The 23,797-nt window shown below is 44.1% G+C and overlaps 1 protein-coding gene across 1 annotated transcript in view; it reads right to left on the reverse strand.

Moving 5' to 3' along the window:
* mafb (MAF bZIP transcription factor b) overlaps positions 1-23,301 on the reverse strand; it is a 42,594-nt gene extending 19,293 nt beyond the window's left edge. Inside the window, exons 1-2 of the mRNA XM_030095587.1 lie at positions 21,945-23,301; positions 15,117-15,187 (exon numbers count right to left, since the gene is read on the reverse strand). Of these exons, the coding sequence (XP_029951447.1) occupies positions 15,160-15,187; positions 21,945-22,921 (1,005 nt within the window). The 5' untranslated portion in view covers positions 22,922-23,301 and the 3' untranslated portion in view covers positions 15,117-15,159. The remainder of the gene's footprint in view (positions 1-15,116; positions 15,188-21,944) is intronic.
* Positions 23,302-23,797: the final 496 nt, after the last annotated feature.

Here is a 23,797-nt window from a genome sequence, read left to right on the forward strand (position 1 = left end):
TTTTGGATAATTTCGAGTTAAAAAAAAAAGGGGAAAAAAAGGCCAGAGAGATTCTGAATTGTAGCTCTAGCATGCACATCTCTCTGAAAGGCGGGCGTTATTTTGAGAATTCCCCAATCTGCATGTGTCTGTGAGCTTCTGAGGATCAGGCGGCGGAGGTTAAATCAAAGTGGAGTCAATAACTTCATCCCTCCCTCCTGCTCTGCTGTGCTGCTGGGAACGCACGCCGCTCGGTCTCCGGCTCGTGAAAGAGGAGGACAGGATGAGGTTCATCACTTTCACAAACACTAAAGGAGGGGAGAGTCGTGCCGCTAATGCAGAGGATGATCTAAGTCTCTGGCGCACATGCATTTATCTGCACACCGTCGCTGATAGAAAGGATCCCTCACTGTGTCTGAGAATAATAATGAGCTAAATTCTCTTTTCTCTCAACCTGAGAGCCCGAGTCCAGTCATGGCCAAAGCCCCGGCTAAATCAATATCATCATCCATAATCTTTATTGTGGGATGAAACACAGCATAAATCAGCACAAAGCCTTTCTCACATCCTTCTCTTTAGCAGCCTCCAATTGCAGGCAGTGCTCTCCTGGGCCGACAACACTTTCTTTTCAGTACAGAGAGCTCGTCTCCCAGTGTCTCCCGTCTCTGCTGCACCTGCTCATGCATATATCACATATTTGTTTAGTGGTCTTGTGTGAAAGGTGAGGCGAGAACGCAGCGCAGGTGTCTATATGTGAGGAAAGGATTGCTTTCGAGCGGTGGAGCCTCACATGGAAAAGTGAAAGTTTAAGCAGGACAGGAAATCTCGGCGTGTACGTGCACTGTGTGGGCTGTTTTGCGTGTGTGTCTTCCAGCTCTGCTCTCTTTGAGTGTGAGTAATGAGGTTTGGGGAAGAAAGCTTAGCCAAATCCTCTCATCAGTCTTCACTCCTTCAATACCAAATCAGCAGGCTAATTCAATACCCAATCACTGAGCTAATAGCATCCACCCGAGAGCCGGACCAATGAGAACTCGACTAATGGGCCTTTGGGAATAACTAGCTGGACAAAAAGTTAGTGCAAAAAAAGAAGGCAGAATTTCTTTTCCCTGCAAAGAAAATGTACTGTCTAATGATCTCAGTCTGGTTTCCAATCGCCTGCCACCGCCGCTGTAAAGCAGAGGAGGAATCTCTCATTAAACTGCTTCAGACATTCGTGTCTAACCGAGCATGTCAAGAGGACGACTGTGACGCTACATTCAAATCAGCAGCCGGAATTAAAAAAAAACAGAGGTATTTTTTGTCGAATTCCCACAGTATCCAAGTTCAGTGTTTGTTTTATTACCGAATTACAGCCTTGTTTCAGCGTTATAGCGCACGCTGCTCTATGACATTTAACATGCAAACAGATTCACATCTCCCTCGCTCATTTTTCCCTCTGGAGCTGTGAACGATGGGTGCATAAGTGCACGGGCTTGCAAGAGAGTCCCAGCCATTGTAGTGTCACAAATCCCCTCCTCCTGACATGCACTGAATAAACTGTCACGGGCGTTATATAGTGTCTCCATAAAGCCTACCATCAAACAGTTACTACCTCCATGGCTTCAGTCCACTGCACCAACAACACAAACAAATCACTCTGTAGTGCATCCCAGTATTTTTCAGGTGTGCGTGTGTGTGTGTGTGTTTGTGTGTGATATACTGTAAAGTGGGGTGCATACATGACTGTGTTTTCTGATATGATCATACACCATATAACCTTCTATATCTTGCTCGGTTGCAATCCATATTGACCCCCCTATTCTCAGCCTCCCTCGCTAAAAGCTTTCCTGTGTGTTTCGCAGCACATCTACCATTTCCTGCTCTTCTGGGTTCTGTCACTGCGCGATTTTGTGCTTGGTCATTAAAAGGATACATCAGCATTCATCATATTTATTTTGGTGGTACGATTCCAAGGCTGATTTAATGTAAGTACCAGTGTCCATCAAGAAGACAGAAAGTGTTTATGAAAGGGGAAATCTCCTTCGGGGAGTGCATGGAGAAAATGAACGGAGCCGATTTTGTCCGTCCCATACTCTTACCTTGCACTTGTCTCAAAATACATAAATATATGACTCCATGCCCCGGGTTAACGTCAAGTATAGCTGCCAACTTTTCAGCACTTTTTACCGGCTTGTAACACCAGAAACATTCAGACTTATCCACCAAAGAGCTGAGCTGCAGCTCATTTCAAGAGATTTTGTTTTGAATTCAGCACAGGCATTCAGGATGTGCAGGAATTTACTTGCCGAAGCAGGACACTGGGCTATTTTAGAGAACGTGTATATACCATGAAAACAAATTTCCGCTCTCCGTCAGAGAATAACCATAACAGCCTGGGAGCAGCGAACATCCAACGCTAATGATATACTGTACAACAGCGTGAGAGTGTGAGGAGGAAATTCCCTTTAATCTTCTTCATGGCTACATCATCTTTTATTGGTGGACAAAGTGAATCTCAGCCTCCAGCCTCAGTCCCATAGAAATGACAATTGATTTGCAGGTTATTTCCTGCTTCCTGTGAGCTAATTGAAATAAAGTGGGACGGTAGACTCAGGCTCTGCAGCATCTATCAATACTGCAGCTGTACAGTAGAGAGAACCCCGCGTCTTCTGTTGTGCCTTAAACAGTCCCACAGAATACTTCCTTCATCATATGTGTGTGTGTGTGTGTGTGAATTAATATCCTATTTAATGAGTGTGCGCAAGCACGAAATATGAGCTAGCAATAAATAGCTAGTGTGTGCATGCTTTTTGCATGTGTGTTTATACCTGTGGGGACATGCATGCATTTTTTTCTGCAACGAATGAGTGGGAAAACTCTGAAATAAATGAGTATGAACAGAGAATTTAACTCCTTAAAAAGGAATTATCAAGGAATCCTTTTTTGCACATCTGGGTTTTTTTTTTTCTTTTTCAAATTTGAGGTCTAACTATGAATGGAAGTCCATTCATCCCACTGAGCTCTCTCTCTCTCTCACACACACACACACACACACACACACACATTGCTTAGTAATGTATTTTCTCATCAGTTTAATTACGGTAAGCATAGTATAGATAAATATTAAGTATCCAGCAGTGCACATCTGTCCAGGCGTATGTACAGCTGGAAAAAAAGGGGGAAAAAAAAAAAAGGGAAGGACACAACTCGTTGGCTGCGTATTGAAGGCGACGGAAGAATAAGAGCTGGCGTCTGTGCACGCGTGTATGTGCAAGCTCAGGAGCTGTGTTTATTTACTTATAATGTCCCAGCTGTTGTGAGCAGCTGGATGTTACACAGATTAAACTGGTAAGTGTATGGAATCAGATGTACAGTGCACCATCTTCGCTTTCACACGAAGCACGGAAGAAATTTATCAAAGATAATAAAAAAAAAAGGGAAAACACGACCAAACGACCTGGCAAGTCACAAAACCAGGAACTTTTTGACATTTACTGAGAAAATTCTCCTCAAAACGTAAATTAAGTGAAGGTTTTTTATTTTTCTCAGTCTGTTATATACCTTCAACATATTTTAAAAGTCCTACATATTTCATGTCTCTAAACTCACCACAGTTCAGTAGAACGAACACATTTCTGTGAATTCAGTTTAATTACAGTTCAGTAAATTGTCTTTTAATTTAATGCTATTTTTATTCAGATTGTCTTCGACTACAGCTCCCCGGTTTGCTGCCTTCCTCTCCAGCAACGGTAATGATTTCAGCCAATGTCTTCGGATCTTCTAATCAAGCTCTCGTTAGACGGCAAAATACACTGAATCATCATTAAATCCATCTACATGTTACCTGTGCTGCTACGCCTCGCTATGAATCTCATTTGAATCTTATTTAAATTCCTTGTATGAATCTCAATTAAAACAGAGATTCAAACAAACAAGCAAGAAACGGGGATGCCCACACACACACGAACAAACACACACACACATACGCGCACGCACGCTGCACCTGCTGTTATCATTGCTGTTGTTTTAAATGTGTTCAGTTTAATTAATTTGTTTTGATACTCAAGACAAATCCTTTACAAATCCTCATGTGGTAATTAACAATTATCGTACATTTAATAAGCACACTGCGATAATGAAACAATTAGAGAAACAAGCTGTTAAAAGGCTGAAGACGTGCTTTGAACTAGTGTATATGCTTTAATTGTCTTTCAGCAGCGTTCGACTTCAATAAGCTCCCAGATCCTAAATGTCGTCACCGCTTACAAATCAAACATCCTTCAAAGCAGAATTACAAACCAACAAATTACTACTTGTAGAGAATGCGGGCTTTCAGCGCAGCTGTAATATCCAAACATGCCCACACGCATACATTACCTTTGTCTCTGGTGTTATCACAGGGGCCAATTAGTGGGCCCCAGTTTTGTGCTCAGGCATGCGCCAGGGGACCTATAGGGAGCCCGCAAGGCTGCGAGAGGCCTCGGGGTAGCAGAATTATCACTCTTTTCATCTCTCCGTCTCCAACGCATCCTTGCATACACACACACACACACACACACACACACACACACACACACACACACACACACACACACACACACACACACATATCTGCTTGGAGCGAGCGGCTTCCTCTCCGCTCTCTCCTTCCCTCCATCATTCTCTCTCTACACAGACTCCCGGAGCAGCAGACAAAAGACGGTCCTGAACGGTCCGAAACACCGCGTGCACACGAACTGGATGAGGGTCAATAAACATATGCATAACCTCTATGAGCGGATGAATCGGTCGATTGGATTTCCTCGTAACCTTTGAGCCCTTTGAACCTCATGTGCAGGAGAACTTTGCGTGTTTCAGAAAGGCAAAGTCGTCACAATATCTGCAGCTCAAAATCTACGCTGCACTCTTCTTGTGCCGGGACTCGACAGAGTGTAGGGAGACCCAGATTGACGGAGCATGTGTTAAGCTGCAAGTGTGTGTGTGTGTGTGTGTGTGTGTGTGTGTAGTTAGTTGCTGTGTGTTTGTTCTTCGTCAGAGAGTTATCCCTATCACACTCCTCCCCCCGCCTCCTTTTCTTTCTTTCCTCTCATCCCTGTGTGGCACCCTGCTGTGTGGCTTGTAGCTGAGTTGTGCACGCATACATACACACACACGCACGCACGCACACACACACACACACACACGCACACACACACACACACGCAAAGCCCTCCGCAGGCTGCAGATAGCTGTAGATCCCTGGCCACACCACAGGGAGGAAAGAAGGGATGACAGGAACTCGCGTGTGTGTGTGTGTGTGTGTGTGTGTGTGTGTGTGTGTGTGTGGAATGACTGGACACCTGTCCTCTGTCAAGTCTTCATCTACCTGTCTACTTTGTGTGTTTTTTTTAAGTCAATACAACGAGCTGAAATGCTGTTGAACAGATATGAAACATCCACCTGAGAGGAATCGCACACAGAGAAAACCTTAAATATGAAACTGCTCTGTTCATCTGTTTGTTGCTGAAATTCATCCACAAGAGATTGTTTCTCGGGTGTGTGTATTTGTGTGTGACGTTAGCAGGGATATAGAGACAGCCGAGTGGAGGCAGTAGATAAGATAAGTGTTCTTTATTTCTGACAGAGTCATTTAGCTGTGGATGAAGAAAAGAGAGGAGGAGAGGATGGGGAGGAGAGAGTTATAGTTATGGAGCTGTCGGCGGTTCGGGAGTGTTGAATGAAATGAGGTCCGGAGGAGCAGAGGGAAACAAAGGTGGAGAGAGAGGTAGAGGGAGGCTCCTACATGACCTTGCAGTCAGAGAAACAGACAGATGAGGGAGGAGAGCGTGTTTCCTCTAAATCATGTGTTGTGCCGTGTTTTTGTTTTTGTTTTTTTTTCTCTCTCTCCCTGTTACTCAATTAATGTGCCAGCCTACGGGCCAGTTGTTATATCTCCCTCCTCTGCAGCCAGCGTCTCTGAATCACTGTCTTCCTCAGTCTTATTCCCCACAGCGACTGGATTTACCTGTGTTTTTAAGGCTAAATGCACACACTCTGTTACACACGCTTTGTCATATATTTGCTTGTACAGACACATCCGACTGTCGGTAACCTCCTGTCACTTCTGCCACTTCCTCCTTCTCCTCCCTCTTACTCACATGAAGAAAAGTATTTATTTTCATTTATCAAAGCTTTTTACCCTGGAGAGAAAGAAAAATTGCAGCATCTGCAATATGCTTTGTGTGTGTGTGTGTGAGTGTGTGTGTGTGTGTGTCAGGGGAATGTGGAGCAATGCTGAGGGTTATTATGAAGAGACCAAAACGCGACAGGAGATTCCTCTGATTGGGAATAAAACACCATCTTATCTATTCAAATAAACCCCACTGCAACCTCATCTGCACACAAATGCACGCACTAAAAATATGAGGCCAAACACGGAATGAAAGTAAAGATGTTCAGTGAGGCACACGTGCATGCACACACACACACATACACACCAAATGCACACACAAAAAGAGCAGAAGCCGGCAAATCTATGCATGTAAACAAACACAAGAGCAAAGTCACAAAGGGATTTGTAGTAATTAAATTGCAATGATCGCCCTATTTTAGCTTTCACTTTGAAGATGAAAAAGTATAGTGTTCGAGCAGAGACATGAGGAAAAACAGCCCTAATAGAACATGAAAAGAACATCTAATTATTCAAAGGAGAGTAGTTACTGTAGGAATAAAAAATAAGATAAACAAATAAAAAAGGAAACATGCAGCAGCTCCGCTGAAAAAGGCAGAGACGTCATTTAAAGCTGAAAATCAGAATCCCTGTTTAGCTGCACTGTGATAAAACGATCACCTGCGATCATCCTCGCTGCTGACCTCTGACCTCTGGCTGACCAGAGGAGTTAACCCGCAGCTGTGCCGCTGCATAGCTGTGATGTTGAAAAGACAAGAGTCATGCAAAAGATGGATGTGTGTGTGTGTGTGTGCGCGCGTGTGTGTGTGTGGTTGTGTGTGTGTGTGATAGTAAATAGTGAAAAGTGAAGCGGTGATGTATGTTGGGTTTGCAGCCTGAGCCTGCAGATGTTCACCCCAGGTGGTCTGACGCTAATAACATTCCACTTTTTACAGGCCCCTTTAATTCACTCAAGATAAAGCCACATAAAACATACAGTATTGAACACTGGGTTTCACCACTGAAACTCTCCGAGGGTCAGAAGTGTAATTTCTACATGTATTTATTCCTGCTGGGCTCTTTTGCAGATGCATCATTATAAATCACTTCTGTCTGAGCTTCCCGTTCATTTGCTTCTGAGTGAGATTCGTCAATTCATGCAGCTGTTGTATCGTGCGTCAGAAGGAGCCTGTGGCCAAACTCAGTATTCACCTCAGCAGAGGACTGAACATTACTGCCACTGATGTATATAATCACACACTTTGATCATTTTGGGATACCTCTTTGCACAAACAGGACCGCTCATTCAAAAACGACCGACGGCGAACAGATTTGAGCTTATCTCTTTAGGCGACTCCTCTTTCACTTGTATTTCCTTGTATTTCTTTACTTTAATGTGTGTCAACATTCAACAAGAGTTTGAATAATGTTCAGATTCAGAAAAATGGAAATCTGGAATCACACATTTGGAGGTTTGCGGCGTTCACTTCCGCAGAGAGAAAACCTAAAGACGTCCCCTGCACAACTTTTCCGCTGCTACAGCTCCCACAACAAGCATTTAATGTTGTACAAGTGCAGTGTTAGTCCCACGCTGGTTTATAAAATAGGCACACTAACAGCTAAAAAAAAAACATGAATTGTGTTTGTATAATGTGAAAGCTAAAGTTACAGATTTTCTCTTAAACAGAAAATAAATGATTACACCAATTAACATTATTGTTGTTACTGGAAATTCAGAAGGCAACAAAGATCAGACTTGTGCTGTCAGTTAAAAAAAATTTGGGTGTTCCACATTCTTGACAATCTACATCACATACAGCATAACACACACACAGGTGCAGTGTTGATTTTGTGTTGTCGTGCTGTTAATGTGTGCACAGATTATTTTTCCTCCCAGAGGAGCTGCTTTCAGCACCAGTTTTCTCTGACTTCCAAAGACAGCAGGAGCCCACCTCTCCTGAATAAACACACACATACACACACGTGTAGCACACGTAGAGAGTTAATTGGGAGAAGTTAAAAGTCTTAAAAAAAAATACACACAGTAACACACACACACACACACACACACACACACACACACACACTTGCAGTGTTAGCTGTGCAGCAGAGAACCCGAGCGACCGGACTCCTCCAGCCAGTTAGTGACCGCTGTGTTTAATGAATGAGAGCTACGAGTGTCGGAAAAGAAACCACAGCTTGTCTCCTCCCAACTCCTCCTCTCCTTCCAGCCCATTAAAAGCGAGCAGGGCTTTTTCTTCTTCTTCTTCTTCTTCTTCTTCTTTTGGTCATGAATCTTTAATCAGCCTTTTGGAGTGAGTGTGCAGGCCGAGTCTCAGCAGAGCGCTGACCTGAGCTGCTGAAACACACATTCTGATGTAACTTATACAGCCGCAGCACAGGTTAGAGCCCGCTCACATCTCACCACATCGCTGGGACCTGTGTCCGATCTGCAGCCAGAGCTGCAAAGGCCTTCCTTTAGGAAAGCGTTTCCATATATATTCCACTTAAAACCAAAATTTCCTTCTCCATACATGAATAGTAGAAGCAGAAATGCTTTTGGTCTTCTGTTTATACTTAAAAAAAAAGAAAAAATGAAAATCCATCATCAGGAAATGAAGAAAAAGAAAGCAAGCAGTTGTGTAGTGACACAGTTGCATTTGCTTGTGCAGTCGTGCACACTTGAAGACACACAAACACACACCTCCAGCAGTAAATAAAGCAGTGCAGTCAGGTCCCAATCACAGTAAAGCACACAAACGACTACCATCTGTCTCTTTGTCTCTGCCTGTATGAGTCAATGAGCCTCACTAGCGAGTGCACACTGCACCGCCCCAACACAATAACTTTGAACATCGCGATTTAGCAAATAAAGAAATAAATAAAAGAATAAACACATGCACAAAAAAATGAAAAAAAATGAAATATCTGTACAGGACTCCAATTCATTATTCCTTTATTCCTTTTCCTCGTTCTTATCACTCTCTTGTTTCCACTTTACTCAACTCTGTCCCTCCTTCTCTTCCTGTAAATGAGTGATTTATCAGCCTTAATTGCTGGCAGTGGTTCATGTGGTCATGTGACCGCAATATGACAGCGTGTGATAAATACACCCTGAAAATTAAACCCTGCGTTGCAAACAGAAACATGCATCGTTTGCATCGCGCATGCCTCGCGAGGGTATCTATTCTGATGCTGACAAAAATAGAATTGGTCTAATAAGAGCGTCACTTTAAAGGCAAAATCTCAGCTCATCTCTGGCTTTCATCTCTTGCTTTAAAATGCCGTAATAAAAGACATTTATCAAAGTGAGGCAAAGGGCAAAAGGAAAAAAAATGCACAATCAATAATGATAGACCAAGTAAATGTATTGTTGCAAGGTGTTTCATTACGGCTTTCTATAAACACACACACGCACACACACACACACACACACACACACACACACACACACACACACACACACACACACACACGTGCCTACAGTAGAATCTATCACTCCAGCTTGCATGTGTTTCCTCCTCACAGCGTTCAGCTGCAAGATGCTGACTGAAGGGTCTGCAGCGCTCAGTTCATGCATCTTATTGTTTCATGGAGCCGGTTCTCAACCACTGACCTTTTTATTCACCGCACTATACATTGTTAAAATAATGTATGAGGTGTCTGAGCCAAAGCCACTTCATTGTGTTGTGTTACACACAACACAACTCAGCATGCGTGCACGTGCGCACGTGCACGGAGGGTGGAGGACAAAAAAAAAAAAACCTGCACGGGAGCAAATATATTTCTGATTTGGAGAGCGTCTGTTTGGAAGCAAACTATCAATAATATGTTCGTCTCTGTGGCGACGTACGGCCGATAGCTTTGCGAGCAAATATAATTTTGCATGTTGAGCTGATAAAAGCAGATTCACATTATCTGCAGTGCTGTGTGTGTGTGTGTATGTGTGTGTGTGTGTGTGTGTGTGTGTGTGTGTGTGTGTGTGTGTGTGTGTGTCGTCGACATCCCTTTGCTCTTTGTTTATAGGCCAGCAGTAAAACACATTTACTGCTGTGCTTTTTTGCTGCTGTCATGTGGCAAATGCTCTTTCTAAATGTAAAGCCATCTTGAGTTTTCTTGCTTTAAATTAGAAAAAAAAAATCAGGAAAAAATAAAACAAACAATTATGAAAGATTAAAGAAGCGGAATCAAGATGCCAAGGTATCAAGGTGAGAATTAAATGAAGAATAACAGAAAATAATTTCAGTTTTTTAAAAGAATAGACTTATTTTTTTGTAATTTGATATTCAGTTGCTTCCGTTTTATCGAGAAAAAAGGAAAAATGAATCTAGTTGAAAAACTGCTATCCTCAGAAACAATGTGTGTAAATGAAAAGGGGGCAAACACTGTAGTGCTTATGCTATTATAATAACAAAAATGATACTTAGCTCAACTACTTTTAGGTTTTAGTATTTCCTTTAATTTATCATTGTTAGATTACAAGAATGCACGAAGAGATGTATAAGTCATTTGTCTAACAAAGGCTTAAATGTACTTTTAGCACATGCTGTGTCTGTGTCTCTTTTTGTTGTCTGCCTTTTGTCGAGACGATGCTGGACTATGAGAAACAACCACCTCGCTTCCAGAGTGACTTCAGTTTCCGATAAAACGCAAAAAATTCGGGGAAGACTGAACGAGCGGATAAGAGAGGCAGACAAAGTGCAGGTACAGCGGCAGACAGTAGATAGAGAAGCGTGGAGCCAGCCTCACTGACTGACCGACTATCTACCTGCAGCGGGTCAAACATTTGACCTTGTAGGAGCTGCGCTCATAATGGGTTGAAACGTTTCAGTTTGGACAACAAAAGAAGCATCTAGAGGCTCAGTGTGTGTGTGTGTGTGTGTGAGTGTGTGTGTGTGTTTCACTTTGTGCCGCTTGTGTGTGTGCTGTATATTTTTGCAGGTTTGCATATTGCATCCATAAATGCGAGCGTGGAAGCAGGTACCGGGGGTGGGGACAGTGATGGCTCCAGCACCTCTGCACCTTCCCTCCCTCCTCCCTTATTTATTTGTCTGTATTAGTTAGCTCCTTCTCAGCACTTAAAATTAATGTCATCCAGCAGAAAATAGAGGCTGAAAGCTAAAATTCAGCACTTTCCCAGCAGCCCAGTTATTTATCAAGCTAACAAGGAGAAGATGCATCCCGTTTCGGCCGAGCCCAGGAAATATGTGCCATTAAAGCCCGGAGCTGGTGTTTGAGAGCTGGGGAATAAAAGTGAGGGTGTCAGGCAGAGGGGATGGACAGCATCGCCAGCAATATGGATGCAGTGAGAACAGCAGACACATTTATATCAGAGACAATAGATACATCCAGGTAGAAGCATGAGGAGAGAGAGGACGCGCACACACACACACACACACACACACACACACACGCGCAAAGTAGCTACAATACATATTCTGCATGTTCTCCGTGTGTGTATATGAAGTGCTGATTTGCTGACGGCAATTAAAAAAAAAAGATCCTTCAGGGGATACAGAAGACTAGTTTGGTGGTTTGAATAAATCATGTGTTGCCAGAGTGAACTTAGCGCTAATTTTCTCCCGAGGAGCAGAGTGTTGAAACGCGTCCCGGGGACTGTTGGTATTGTGCCGTGTTAACATCTCTATAGCATCAGAAGCTAACGCCCCAATGTTGGAATTCAATTAGACACTGGGTGCAATGCTAAGCAGCTAGCAGTGGGCAGTCACCGCAGGGGAGAGAGAGCGAGAGCGAAGGGAGCGGGAGGGCCTTGTGTGTGTGTGAGAGAGAGAGAGAGAGTGGAGGAGAAGAAGGAGGCTGCAGGCGAGAGGAAGGCCCTGGGCTGCTGGCTGCGATGATTCAGGGGAATACATTATATCACACTAACCTCCGGCTCATCACAAGTTCCTCCCTCAATCACGCTGTGAACACACAGCCGCAACCCGGGGACAGCGGTGGCTCTGAGGCACGCACACAAACACACACAGACAAGAGCGATAACAGCCGTACAACTAATTATGTTTGAATAAAACAACACAATTCGGGCTTAAACAGCTGAAACTGTGAGGATAGAAATTTCTTATTAACATAAGTTGAAAAGAAAAAACGGATTGATGTTTAGAGGTTTGGCTGGAGGGCGAAACTTTCTCCTCAAGTATCTTTTTGGTGGCTTAGATGCAAAAACACACCACACTTTTCTTTTTTTTTTTAAGAAAACTATCTAAATCCAAGCAGTTTTTCTTCCCTTCAGTGTGTGTATCTTTACAACTGCATTGAGTAAAATCTCTCTTTTTTTTTTCCTTTTTTGTCATTTCTATCACAGACCCCCGTCCCACTTGCTTCCTCTCTTTTCAGACCTGGCCTAATAATGAGCATCCAGCCTGTTCACATCCTCACTGTCATTTGGATTTTCTGGATGGAGGGATGACGTCTGTGTCACTGCCGAAACTGTAACGGCGTAATGAGTCCCACAATGGGCATCTAGCAGTTATATATATCCTCCGCAGTGATGGATAGTGAAGCATGTCAAACTGTGGATGGAGCAAATCCTCGCCTTGCCGAGGAAAACAAAAGACCCCAACACAACTCCGCTGTCTTGTAAATGACAATTCAATGTGCGGGCAATGCGTGGACGTGTTTATCAGCTGGATTCACTTCGTGCTGCTTTGCTTATGCAAAACACATTTTTCAGCAGATTTGTTTCTGACGAGCTAAAAACAGTTAAGATTTATTCTTATGATATACACTCAAATAATTTGAAAACATGAGCTCTGCCTGGCTGATATTTCATTTTTTTTTTTTTAAACAGCTGACGTCTCCTGATGGAAGCTTTTTATCGTCTCAGTCCATATGTCCATGCATGCATATGAATATCTGCCCCCTCTCTCACCGCGGACACACACCTTGATGTGTGTATGTGAATGCGTGTCCTTCCTCCACTGCCGTGTCTACGAAAACCTGACCTGCCTGCTGTCAGCCACAGAGGCACCTTGCCTCTCCGTGCCCCCCCCCCCCCAACGAGTGGCCGACTCACCCCGTCACCACGAGGGAAAGACAAGTCGGAGGTGGGAGAGGCGACGGAGAGGCCGGGATGACGGAGGGATAACGGGAGGAGAAGAGAAAGTGAGGGGATTGAAGTGGTGGGAGGTACGAGGAAGGAGGGGAAGGGGGGGGGGGGGGGGGGGGGGGGGGGGGATGGCGGTGGCGTGGTGGGAGTGGGGGGGGGGGGGGCGGCTCTGGAGCTTCTTCTAATGTGCCCTCTCCACTCCCCTGCCTGCGACCTCAGAGCTCCCGACAGCCAGAAAGTGCTGAAGCATGCAGGTGTCCTAACGCTGCAGCCACACACAAATGTGAATGCAAACACGTGCTGCACTCACTCACTCACACACACACACACACACACACACACACACACACACACACACACACACAGGAGTCGGTCCTACCTTTACAGCTTCTGTCAATTTTTAACTCCTTCACCACCTACATCCACACTGAGCTGGCACTGTACAGCCAGCTCACTTGTGATCAGGAGGAAAACAAAAAGGCGATGATGGAGTGCATGTCAGAGGTGGGAAAAAAAAGGAAAAAGGAGAAGGAATGCTGAGCACATGAGGAAAGTGGAGTATACTGTCTGCTGCACAGTAAAATTAGCTGATGCTGATGCTGTACTTTCCTCTGTCCAGCCTCTTGATGGTACAGGGTAAAACCTGAGGTGTCCAGAGAGTGTCCTGTACTCGTGTGTGTGTGTGTGTGTACGTGAGGGTGGGTGGTGGGGGGGAGTTAGCGTTAGAGAGTTGTATTACAGTGGTGATGAGTCGCCTGGCTGTGAGGCTGATACCTCAGCAGCACCCAGCATTGACCAGGCCTTTAAATAAAGCCTTCGATCCTCCAGCAGCAGAGAAGGTCACCGCCTGCCTCTGGTTACCCTGCCTGTCTGTCTGCATCCACGGCCAGGAGCCCTTCAGCCGTCCACCACTCCCTTCCCTCCCCGTCCCATCTCTTCCTGTACTGCCCCCCCCCCCCCCCCCCCCCCCCCCACACACACACACACACACACACACACACACACACACACATCAAACATTCAAATCCAGGTGATTCCGTCACTCCGTCCCTTCAGTGCTGCCCTCACTTCATCTATTCACCCGTCCTTCTCCCCAGTCCTCTTTCTCTTCTTTACAACTGGAAATGTCAGGAAAAGAAGAACTATTCCTCACTTTCCCCTTCACTTCCAACGTCCATCCATCCATCCATCCGTCAGACAAAAATAAAAAATAATGTGCAGTGTTTGTCTCCACAGAGGGAGCAGGGTCAGGCCAGAGGTGAAAGGTCGCGGCCTCTTCCTCTGAGCTTTGAGCATGTCACCCCCCCCCCATGTCAGTCAGGACGCACTGTCAGAGCCCCAACACAGAGAGATGCAAAACACTGCACACCGGAACATTTCAGAGAGTGAAAGGGATCAAAAAGCAGTTTATAGAAATAAACGTGAAGCCATCAGAAAAAGCATAATCGTAGAAAACACTGTCAAAAGATCAACTGATGCTACAAAGAAGACCAAGCTCAGATAGTTTGAATTTAAAAGAAAAACAAAGCGTGCTGTGTCTATGATCGTCATTACGGCAAATGAACAAAAAAATTGAAAGAAGAAAATGCATAGCAATTCGTGTTTATTTTAAATAATAAACCCACTATATTGTACTGGACTGTGTCTAAGATATGTTGGTTTTTCAGTATGCTGACAAGAAATTGAATCCTTTGTAGACAATGTACAGTGTTGAAATATACAGTAATAAAAAAAGTGTTTTTTTTTTTTACTCCATCATTGGTTTTTGTTCTAATAAACACATTGATTTTTTTCATTAATCTGCAGCAGACACAAAAATTACATTACATGACATCAGACATCAAATTCTAACTTTGTTTGCTGAATCATTTCTTTAACGTGAGCTGGTGTTAATCAGAAAGGATTCAGAAGACTCATGTTGAGGCTCAGAGCAGGGCGAGTTACCTCAGACTCCAGGGGTTCAGGACCGAGAGGTCACGGCTCTCTATCACAGATGGAGGAATTTTCTTGACGTCCTGCAAAGCATAAAAGAAGAATTGACTTTGAAACACGCAGTGATAGAACAGCAATAATATGAAAAATAAATGAATTAATGAATAAACTCAGCTAGAAGGAACAAGGAACTCAATCAGCGATAATAGAAAAGGGAAATATGTAGACGTGAATCTTAAAGAAAAAGATCATTTGGACCTTTTGGGAAACCATTAAAGCTTAGATATTGACTGTTTCATATTCTTATATTCAAACATATCAGGGGAAAACGTGACGTGACGAAGCCTTAAAATAGATCTATTTAGGGATAAATCAAAATCAATTGAAGCAGCTCACCTAATTGTCAATAATCATTGAAATAACTGTTCAAAACACACGAGCAAAGAAACAGAACAAAAATCAATCAGGACATTAAATTTGAATGGCAGAGTTAGTTTTTTTTAATTAATTAGTCATTACACAGGTTGATTATACAGGTTGCGACACATTTTACACACACACACACACGCACGCACGCACGCACGTGTGCGCGCGCGCACACACAAACACACACTCACACACACACACACTCACACACACACACACACACACACACACACACACACACACACACCATTTTCTTTGTTGTTAAAAGAAAAATTTAGAATCTTGTGCAATATCATTTCTATATATTCATGGGGATGTGTGTGTGTGTTTAACACTAAGATATTTATATTAAGTTGTTCAGCAAAATATATGAACAGATTAGCGCATGCACACACACACACACACACACACAAACACACGTATAATATGAACAAATCTCAGGGTAAACTGCGGGCTGAGGAAAAACTAGTTTAAAAATTCATGATGATTCATCTTGGAAAACTTTTCAGTGAGCTTTTAATACGAGCAATGAGGCAAAGTAACAACGAAGTAAATTAATGCCTCTAAATCCATCTTTAGGCAACAAAGAGAACAATTCATTTTGCCTTTAATCCAATTCACATCAGGGCCAAATGGACTCTGACCCGTTCAGCTGCACAGGAGTTCCCAGTGCAGCGCAGAGGAGGCATCGGTCACCTGGAAATGCACAAAACAGAAACATGGAGGGGCCGCTGAGCTACAGATGTGCAGCAGCTACGTGTTGTGAATTTTGTCACTTCTCCGTCTCTTAGAAATTAATCTGCACAAACAGAGCGCTCAGTCAAACCGTGGCCGCCAGACAGAAAGCATGAGTTCTCCCAAATATGCACACAAGTATGAGTGTAAATACACGCCTACTTTGTGTGTACTCTTGCTAACTCAAACATGAACACACACACACACACACACACACAGAGGACTTGATACAGGGTAAGTGAGGTCCACGTGCAGAAGGCCCCGACATGGCAGCATTGTGTGGGGTCAAGGCCTTTCCCAGGTACAAATGAAAGGGAGGGGGAGACTTTGGAAGAGCTGAACAACACTGTCGGTCACCTTGCCTGGCAAAGAGATCAATGTCTATTTGACTGGCTGAGAGACAGCAGAAGAGAGGGAGAAAGAAGGAGGCTGCAGCAGAAGGGTAAATCACCCCTCGCTTCATTGAGATGCAGGTAAAACACACAGGGGTCGGGCTCGGCTCCAGCTCCACCCCGCATAACACGAGCGTGCATGGCCAGACTTAAAAACACACAAGTAGACAACACGCACACACTCACCCTCAGACGCATAATGCACTCAGCTGTCAAACCTCACCACCACCACCACCACCACCTCCACGATTACTGCGGTCCAAAACACACCACTCCACTGACTCTGTGCCCTGAAACTCAACTCACTGTGAAAACATCAACACAGCCTCAGCTATGTTTATCTGTGAGTCAGAATATTGTGATCCCATGTAATTAAATCATAATTAGCTTTCATCTATTGCCCTTTAGTTATGCATTCTGAGGACAGCTTCTCACACGGGCAAATGCAAATCCGCCCCGCGCCCGTACGCACAGGATTTTACACTGGTGCATTTACAGCAGGCTCCATTCAACATAAAACTAAGGAATCGGATTCAGACAATTGCATTTCCTTCACCACGGGCATGCTTGTGTTTGTCGGGAAAAATCACCATGTAAAGCCAATAAGATACACACACACAGAGGCAGCAGCTTCTTTACAGCCGCGGCATTCTCCCCACATGCACAGCCGTGACAGGACAGGACAAGTTAAATTATTAGGGTTTCAAATAAATGACATAACTCAGGACATTGCGAGAGAAAGAGAGAGGGAGGAAAAGCTCTGGCACTGCAGGTGGAGATGATGGACGGACCACAGAGGAACATAAATGCAGCTGATTTAAATCACTTTAAATGTAAATGTTTATCGCATGGAGTGATGCAGATGCGGATTGAGTGGAAGGGATTGAAATTGTTTCCTCTTTTGAATGTGAATATGGTTTTAACCCTTTAGGGGGGGGTTTGTCGTGAGAGGTGGGGGCATTCACAGGGATGAACACAAACTGAACACACTCAGTAAGTATGGTGTGTTAATAAAAGAAGACGCATTATTCTCTTTGCTACAAATTAAATCTACTGTCTAATGACACTAGATAGTTCTCAGTAAAATCATAACGACGGGTAATCTATAAATGTGATAGGCGCGACCTCAGTTTATTTATTTATTTATTTATTTATTTTTTTTATGGCGTCCTGGAAAATTTAAGAGTGATTTATTGAACGGTGATGCAGAACAAACATTATAAGAAGTTGCAAACTGTAAAAGCACTTGCATCAGTTTTGATTGTGCTGAAAAAAAGATAAATGACTACTTTAATGTGAAAAATGTTTTTTTCAGTTTTTGAAAGAATCCAAAAAATAATTCTCTATACTATTTAAGACAGAGATTACCAATGTCCTGGTGTCTTGATAAAAATGGCTCATTCCTACAGATTTAATACACTAAGTCAAAGCACATGTACACCCTTCCAGCACAAGGTCACAGTCGAGATGGTGCAGGCTGGTGTGAGAGCACTCCCACAAATAGACACAAAACGCAGCCCACATCCTTTGTCTTATTAATTCTGAGACATTAAAGTGAAGCACATGATGATGATTCAAATGTCAATACTGATAAATTTCAAAGTGATTTCCCATAGTTGACCTGAACACGAGAGTCCAATATTGTGACAGGAGACAACTGCATTATCTTTAATAACCTAATCATTGGACAGACTGCAAATGATCACAGTGCAGAAGTCAATATACCGGGCAAGAGAATAGAATTACAGTTCATACTGATAAGATTAATAATGTGGCGTGTCTGCCGTGCACCACATGTACTCACTTCTTCATGCAGCGCAAATGAAGGGGGAGGAAGCGAAAAGACAGCGAGCGGAGCGGAGAGTCTGACCGAGAGCTGCTGAGAAACGAGGAGGAAGCCCTGAAATGTTGCTTCCTGTGCCTTCTGTCCTCCTTCAGCACAGGAAGTGAATCGGTGCTACCGAGTCCTCCTGCCCTCCTCGGAGAGTCTACCAGTCAAAACACACACACCCACACACACGCCAGGCGTCCCACACAATTTCCACAGCCGCTCACTGATCAGCAAACTTTCCACTTTATCCTGCTCGCATATTGAGAACGGAAAGCACAAACGCTGGAAACCCACAAACCTTTACCCAGAGCGGCTCGCCTGTCTGTCACAGAACTGTTGATATACAAATTAGGTTTCAGGTAAGACTGGCCCGAACGAAATTAGGAAAACAACCCACCTAATCCCATCGGCCTGACAGAAGAAAGAGGTGACATGAAAGAAGTATGGTATCTCTAGTTCTAGGTTATAACACAAATGTAATTAAATAGCACACTATATTGACCTAATCAGATAGGAGGGCCATAAATTAGTGGACACATGCTCACTAAAAGGCCCTCTCCTCTCAGCTAGGATGCATCTCTGATCGTTTATCATCTGAAAGGAGCAGGAAGGCAGCCAGAATCTCTCCCTCTCTCCTTCCCTCTGTACTGCTCTCTGCCTCTCTTTATCTCTGTCTCTCACTCACTTTTAATCACAAAGAAAATCATTCTCTCAGGCATGTGAGGTCCATACCCTCCCGTCCTGTCCCTCGCTCTGAGCTTTCCTTATGAGGCAGGCGGCAGGTATGCGCTGGTGTACAGGTGAGACAGAGCAAAATCTGCTCAGTAGTTGTGCACAAAGAAAGCCACTGTTCCAGTGTGATCCACTAGATTTAAAAACAAGATCCATCTCATGGGTGCACATGCAAACAACAGGACTGTGAAAAGCTCCTCCAGTACAAGCCCAACCTCGGAATTCTCCAGCAGCTGTGTGTGTCGTGGCAGTGACCTTGCACGGCAGCCCAGCCCAGACCCATGAGCAGCCTCCTCTCCTCCGTGCTGCTCTTCAGGACGCACGGAGTTCTGCAGGAGGACGCACTCTCCGCAGGCCAGCATCCTGCAGGACTGCGCACCTGATCCTGTCGCTACCATGCCAAACAGTGCAACTCGAAGCCTTCCATTATTTTCTTTTCAGCGTCGGGGATTGATTGAAGCGAAACCGATGCATTTCCGCGAAATTAAACGATACCGAAAATTGCAAAAAAGAGACGCTGCGTGAATTAGTCCAAATACCAATCAGCACTTCTCTACAGACAGCGTTTTTGATTCAGGCACTTTAAGAGGACAACAGCACATAGTGTGTGTGAAGGTTACAGGTCATATTTATGAACACGTCTGTGCGCAAATACAATCGTGTCGTGTTCGTCTGTTTTGGATTTAAAATGAAACCTTCCACATTCAACAAGTGGACGATCCTACTGAGGAAAAAGTGCAAGTTTGCTCTAAAATCAATCATTAACTTTTCTTTCTGCACACTTGCAGCACAGATATTGGGGCATAGAGGGGAAAAATGCATTTTCTTGATTGTGATTATCACGGGTCGTGGCGGGATCCTGAGCTCATCTTTTTACAAGAAACACATTTTCTGTCCATAATTACGCAACAGGTTAAGGCCGTCTTTTTATTTCACAAACAGCGAAATGCATGAAAAAATGAAAATGATCAGTTTTTCCTAAAATGATTTGCTTTTTTTTAATGCAATAAAAAAAGCATGTGCATTTAAATGTCCTGAGAAAGTACGCTATTGCATGCCGCATTAATACAAATGGTCCTGAAGATTTTATAATTATGCGCTTTGTGCGCATCTGCATGGCGCTTAGCAGCAAACTGCGTTTAGGAACTTTTTACAAGGGAGTTTTTATAAGGAAATTTGCACGTGTGATGTCTTTATTCCCCCTGAAATTATTTTCCGTTAATTTAAAATGTTCAGTGTGTGTGGCATTACTCCAAAGATACAGTGACAAACAACATGCAAAACTGAACAAAACAAAAATAAAAACATTATCAGGAGAAGATATGTGTTTTCCTTTCACGGAGGTTTATTGATGAATGGTTTGTTTATTTAATTCCATTTTTTTAAAGAGCGAACAGCACGTCTGCAAGTTACCTGCCCTGTTCAGACAACATTTTACTGAATAAAAATCCAGGGCATCTCGCAATACTCTTACGACGCGTCGCCTAATTATTCTACAACACCCGGAGAACATTAAACTTCAATTTCCAAACAGTTCACAGTTTATAAGATCCATAGGGTTCTGTGTAAACTCAATTAACTTCCTTCAAGGAAAGGAAAGCACATTAACAACGAACTTGTGACAGTTTTGCGTGACAAAAAGCCAATTTATTTATTTCTAGACATGCATCATAATCCGCTTCTGCTCTGATCTAAGTATTTTATCTTCAGTCCCACTTGTTGATTGCTATAATGTGTTTAGGCTTTGCATTTAATAGGAAATACTACAGTAATTTCTACCGATATCTCTTATCTCAACACTATGTCGTCTGGTACAATAAATCAATACTGAGCACAGAGTTGTCCAAACAAAGTCAATTTCCCCACATGGCTTCAAAAGAAGCCAGTGAATTGTTGGAGGGTTCACGGTCGCACTGAACTTTCATGAGAGGAATAAAGTGATGGATTCATGTTCTTGGTCATCTGTTTTACAAATAAATCCACAAAAGATGATGAAACTCAACAATGCAGTCATGGTATTATACAATCTTTATACACAAGTTCACAAAATGGGAGGAAAAAAAAAAAGAAGTAAAAACACAATCCACACATGACCAGCATGCATGGCATCACATGAGTCTGTTGGATATTAAATTTCCAAACTTCTGGTGTGGCAGAATTTGGACATTTTTTTTTTTCATAAGACAGATGAATGATATGAAAATGATAATTTAATTCAAAATAAATTGACAATAAACAAACAGAACAGAGGGCAAATCACAACAAAGAAACCTGCAGAACCTGAGGATTTGTGTCATTTCAATAACAAAATTGGGATAAAGGCAGCAGAATGGATGAGGCGCAGAAAAGGGCTGTGAGATCAAATGTATGCAGCATGATCGTAACTTTACAAAATTTAGTAGAAGGGAAAACACCTCAAAGAGGACAGAAATCCTTTTAAATATCGGTTGAAAATGTTTGCTTTTTCAAAGTCCTTTAAACGCGCCATGTCTGCGTCTTTTAACCGCGACGAAGCATAAATGAACAAATTTCGTCTTTTGGAACAAAATATTTTGAAAATACAGAAAAGCTGTAAACTTTCTTAGTCCTTAACCTAATCAGCTTTAACAAAACAGCTTCGACACGGGCACGCACGACCTATTTTTAGCTGCGCGTAAAGCGAAAGTTTCTCCCCGCGTCTTGGAGAGGGTTCGCTTATTAAAACTTTTCTGCGCCGAGACTCACATGAAAAACTCCGGGGACGAGGGGTTGTTGTCGCTGCTGGACCCTCCGTTTTCTCTGAAGCCGGTGCTGATCAGCTTCTCGTATTTCTCCTTGTAGGCGTCCCTCTCCCTGGCCAGCCGGGAGATCTCCTGCTTGAGGTGGTCCACCTGCTGCATGAGTTGCGTCTTCTCTCCTTCCAGGACGTGCCGCTGCTGGACTCGCTTGTACCGACAGGACTGGGCATAGCCTCTGTTCTTTAGCGTCCTCCTCTTCTGTTTCAGACGGATCACTTCTTCCTTGCTGACCCCCCGGAGCTGCCGGTTCAATTCCCGCACCGACATGGTCACCAGCTGCTCGTCCGAGAACCGCTCCTCCAAGCGCAGGTGCTGGTGGTTTCCCCCCGCGCCGCCGCCGGACTGGGACCCGGAGGAAGGGTGGTGTGCCCCTGTGTGGTGGTGGTGGTGATGGTGGTGGTGGTGGTGGGGAGCCCCGTTCTGAGCTGCGGCTGCAGCGATAACCGCGGACACCACGGCGGCCGCTGATCCCATCTCCTCCCCGGCCATGGCGCCCCCTGCACCGGCTGCGCCGCCGAACTGCTGCCCCCTGGCATAGCCGTCGAAGGTCTGGAGCTGGTGACTGCTGCTGATCAGTGCCTCTACGGCGTCCTCCGGGCTAAAGCCCAGAGCTTCGGGGTTCAACTGCTGTTGGTACCCGGTCATCCAGTAGAAATCCTCCAAGTGCGCCTTCTGTTCGCTCCCTGATCCCGGACTGGGCGCCGAGAAGCTTGGAGAGGGGGGAACCGAGCTGCAAGGCGTGCTCATCGGGGTGGAAGATAGGGATCCCCCGGCGACCAGGCGGCTGCACTGGTTGATGCTGCGATCGGGCTCCACCGGCTCCTTTTTCACTTCAAACTTCATCAGATCGAAGTCATTAACATATTCCATGGCCAGGGGACTGGTGGGCAGGTCGGAGTTGCTCATTGCCAGCTCTGATGCCATCCTCTTGCTGTTGACAGTCCTCCAAAGGGGGTGAGGAGCACCTGTCAAAGTGGGCTGCTGAGACACGCACTGAGCCAGCTTGATTTCTTTATTTATTTTCTTCAAAACCCGAGGAAAAAGTGAATTTTCTCGCACTAATTGCGCAGCGCAGGTTCTGGTTTTGTGAGTCGATAAGTTTTTTTTTTCTTCAGTCTGTGCTGCACAGACGCATTGGAGCAGCGCTGTTTCCTCCCTCTCTCCCAGCGTGCGGGTGTCTGAGCGCCGCTCTCTCTGTTTCTACCGTTTAACACTTCATGGCTCCTTTTAGGATTAGTGCGCCAATTTGAGGAGGTTCACGTACGTGTCCCGGGCAAATAGTTGCCTTGTGGAGAATGGGGGGAAAAAAAACTCCACCCAAGGATTGATAGATTTTTTTTTTCCAAGGGATCAGTCAGCCGACGAGTTAAAAAGCATTGCTTAGTTTTATAGGCGTCCTGACGTCAGGACTGAAATATGAAATTGACCGAGACTCAGCCAATGAGCGGCCCGGACGGGAGATGTAATTAACATAATAGTATAGAAATCAAAGTTTTCTGAAGTGTCCGAGCACATCTGCAGACTGACACGCCAGACTTCATTTCAGTTGCCATTATGAGTTTTACGCGGAACAAGAGAACAAAGAAAGTCAAAGAAAACACATTTAGAGGATGGAGGAAAGACATGAAGCGGCGAAAACAGCCGACGTGTCTTTGACATAAACCAATCCAACCTCTTTAAAACGTGTTTTCAACATAATCACTTTAAAATATTTAGATATTTTGAATCAATTGAGACATTTGTTCACACTTTTTTTTTACTTTTGTTTTGGCACAGTCTTCCAATTTACCTATAAAATCG

Source organism: Salarias fasciatus, chromosome 7, assembly GCF_902148845.1.
Source record: "Salarias fasciatus chromosome 7, fSalaFa1.1, whole genome shotgun sequence".
NCBI classification, from domain to species: domain Eukaryota; kingdom Metazoa; phylum Chordata; class Actinopteri; order Blenniiformes; family Blenniidae; genus Salarias; species Salarias fasciatus.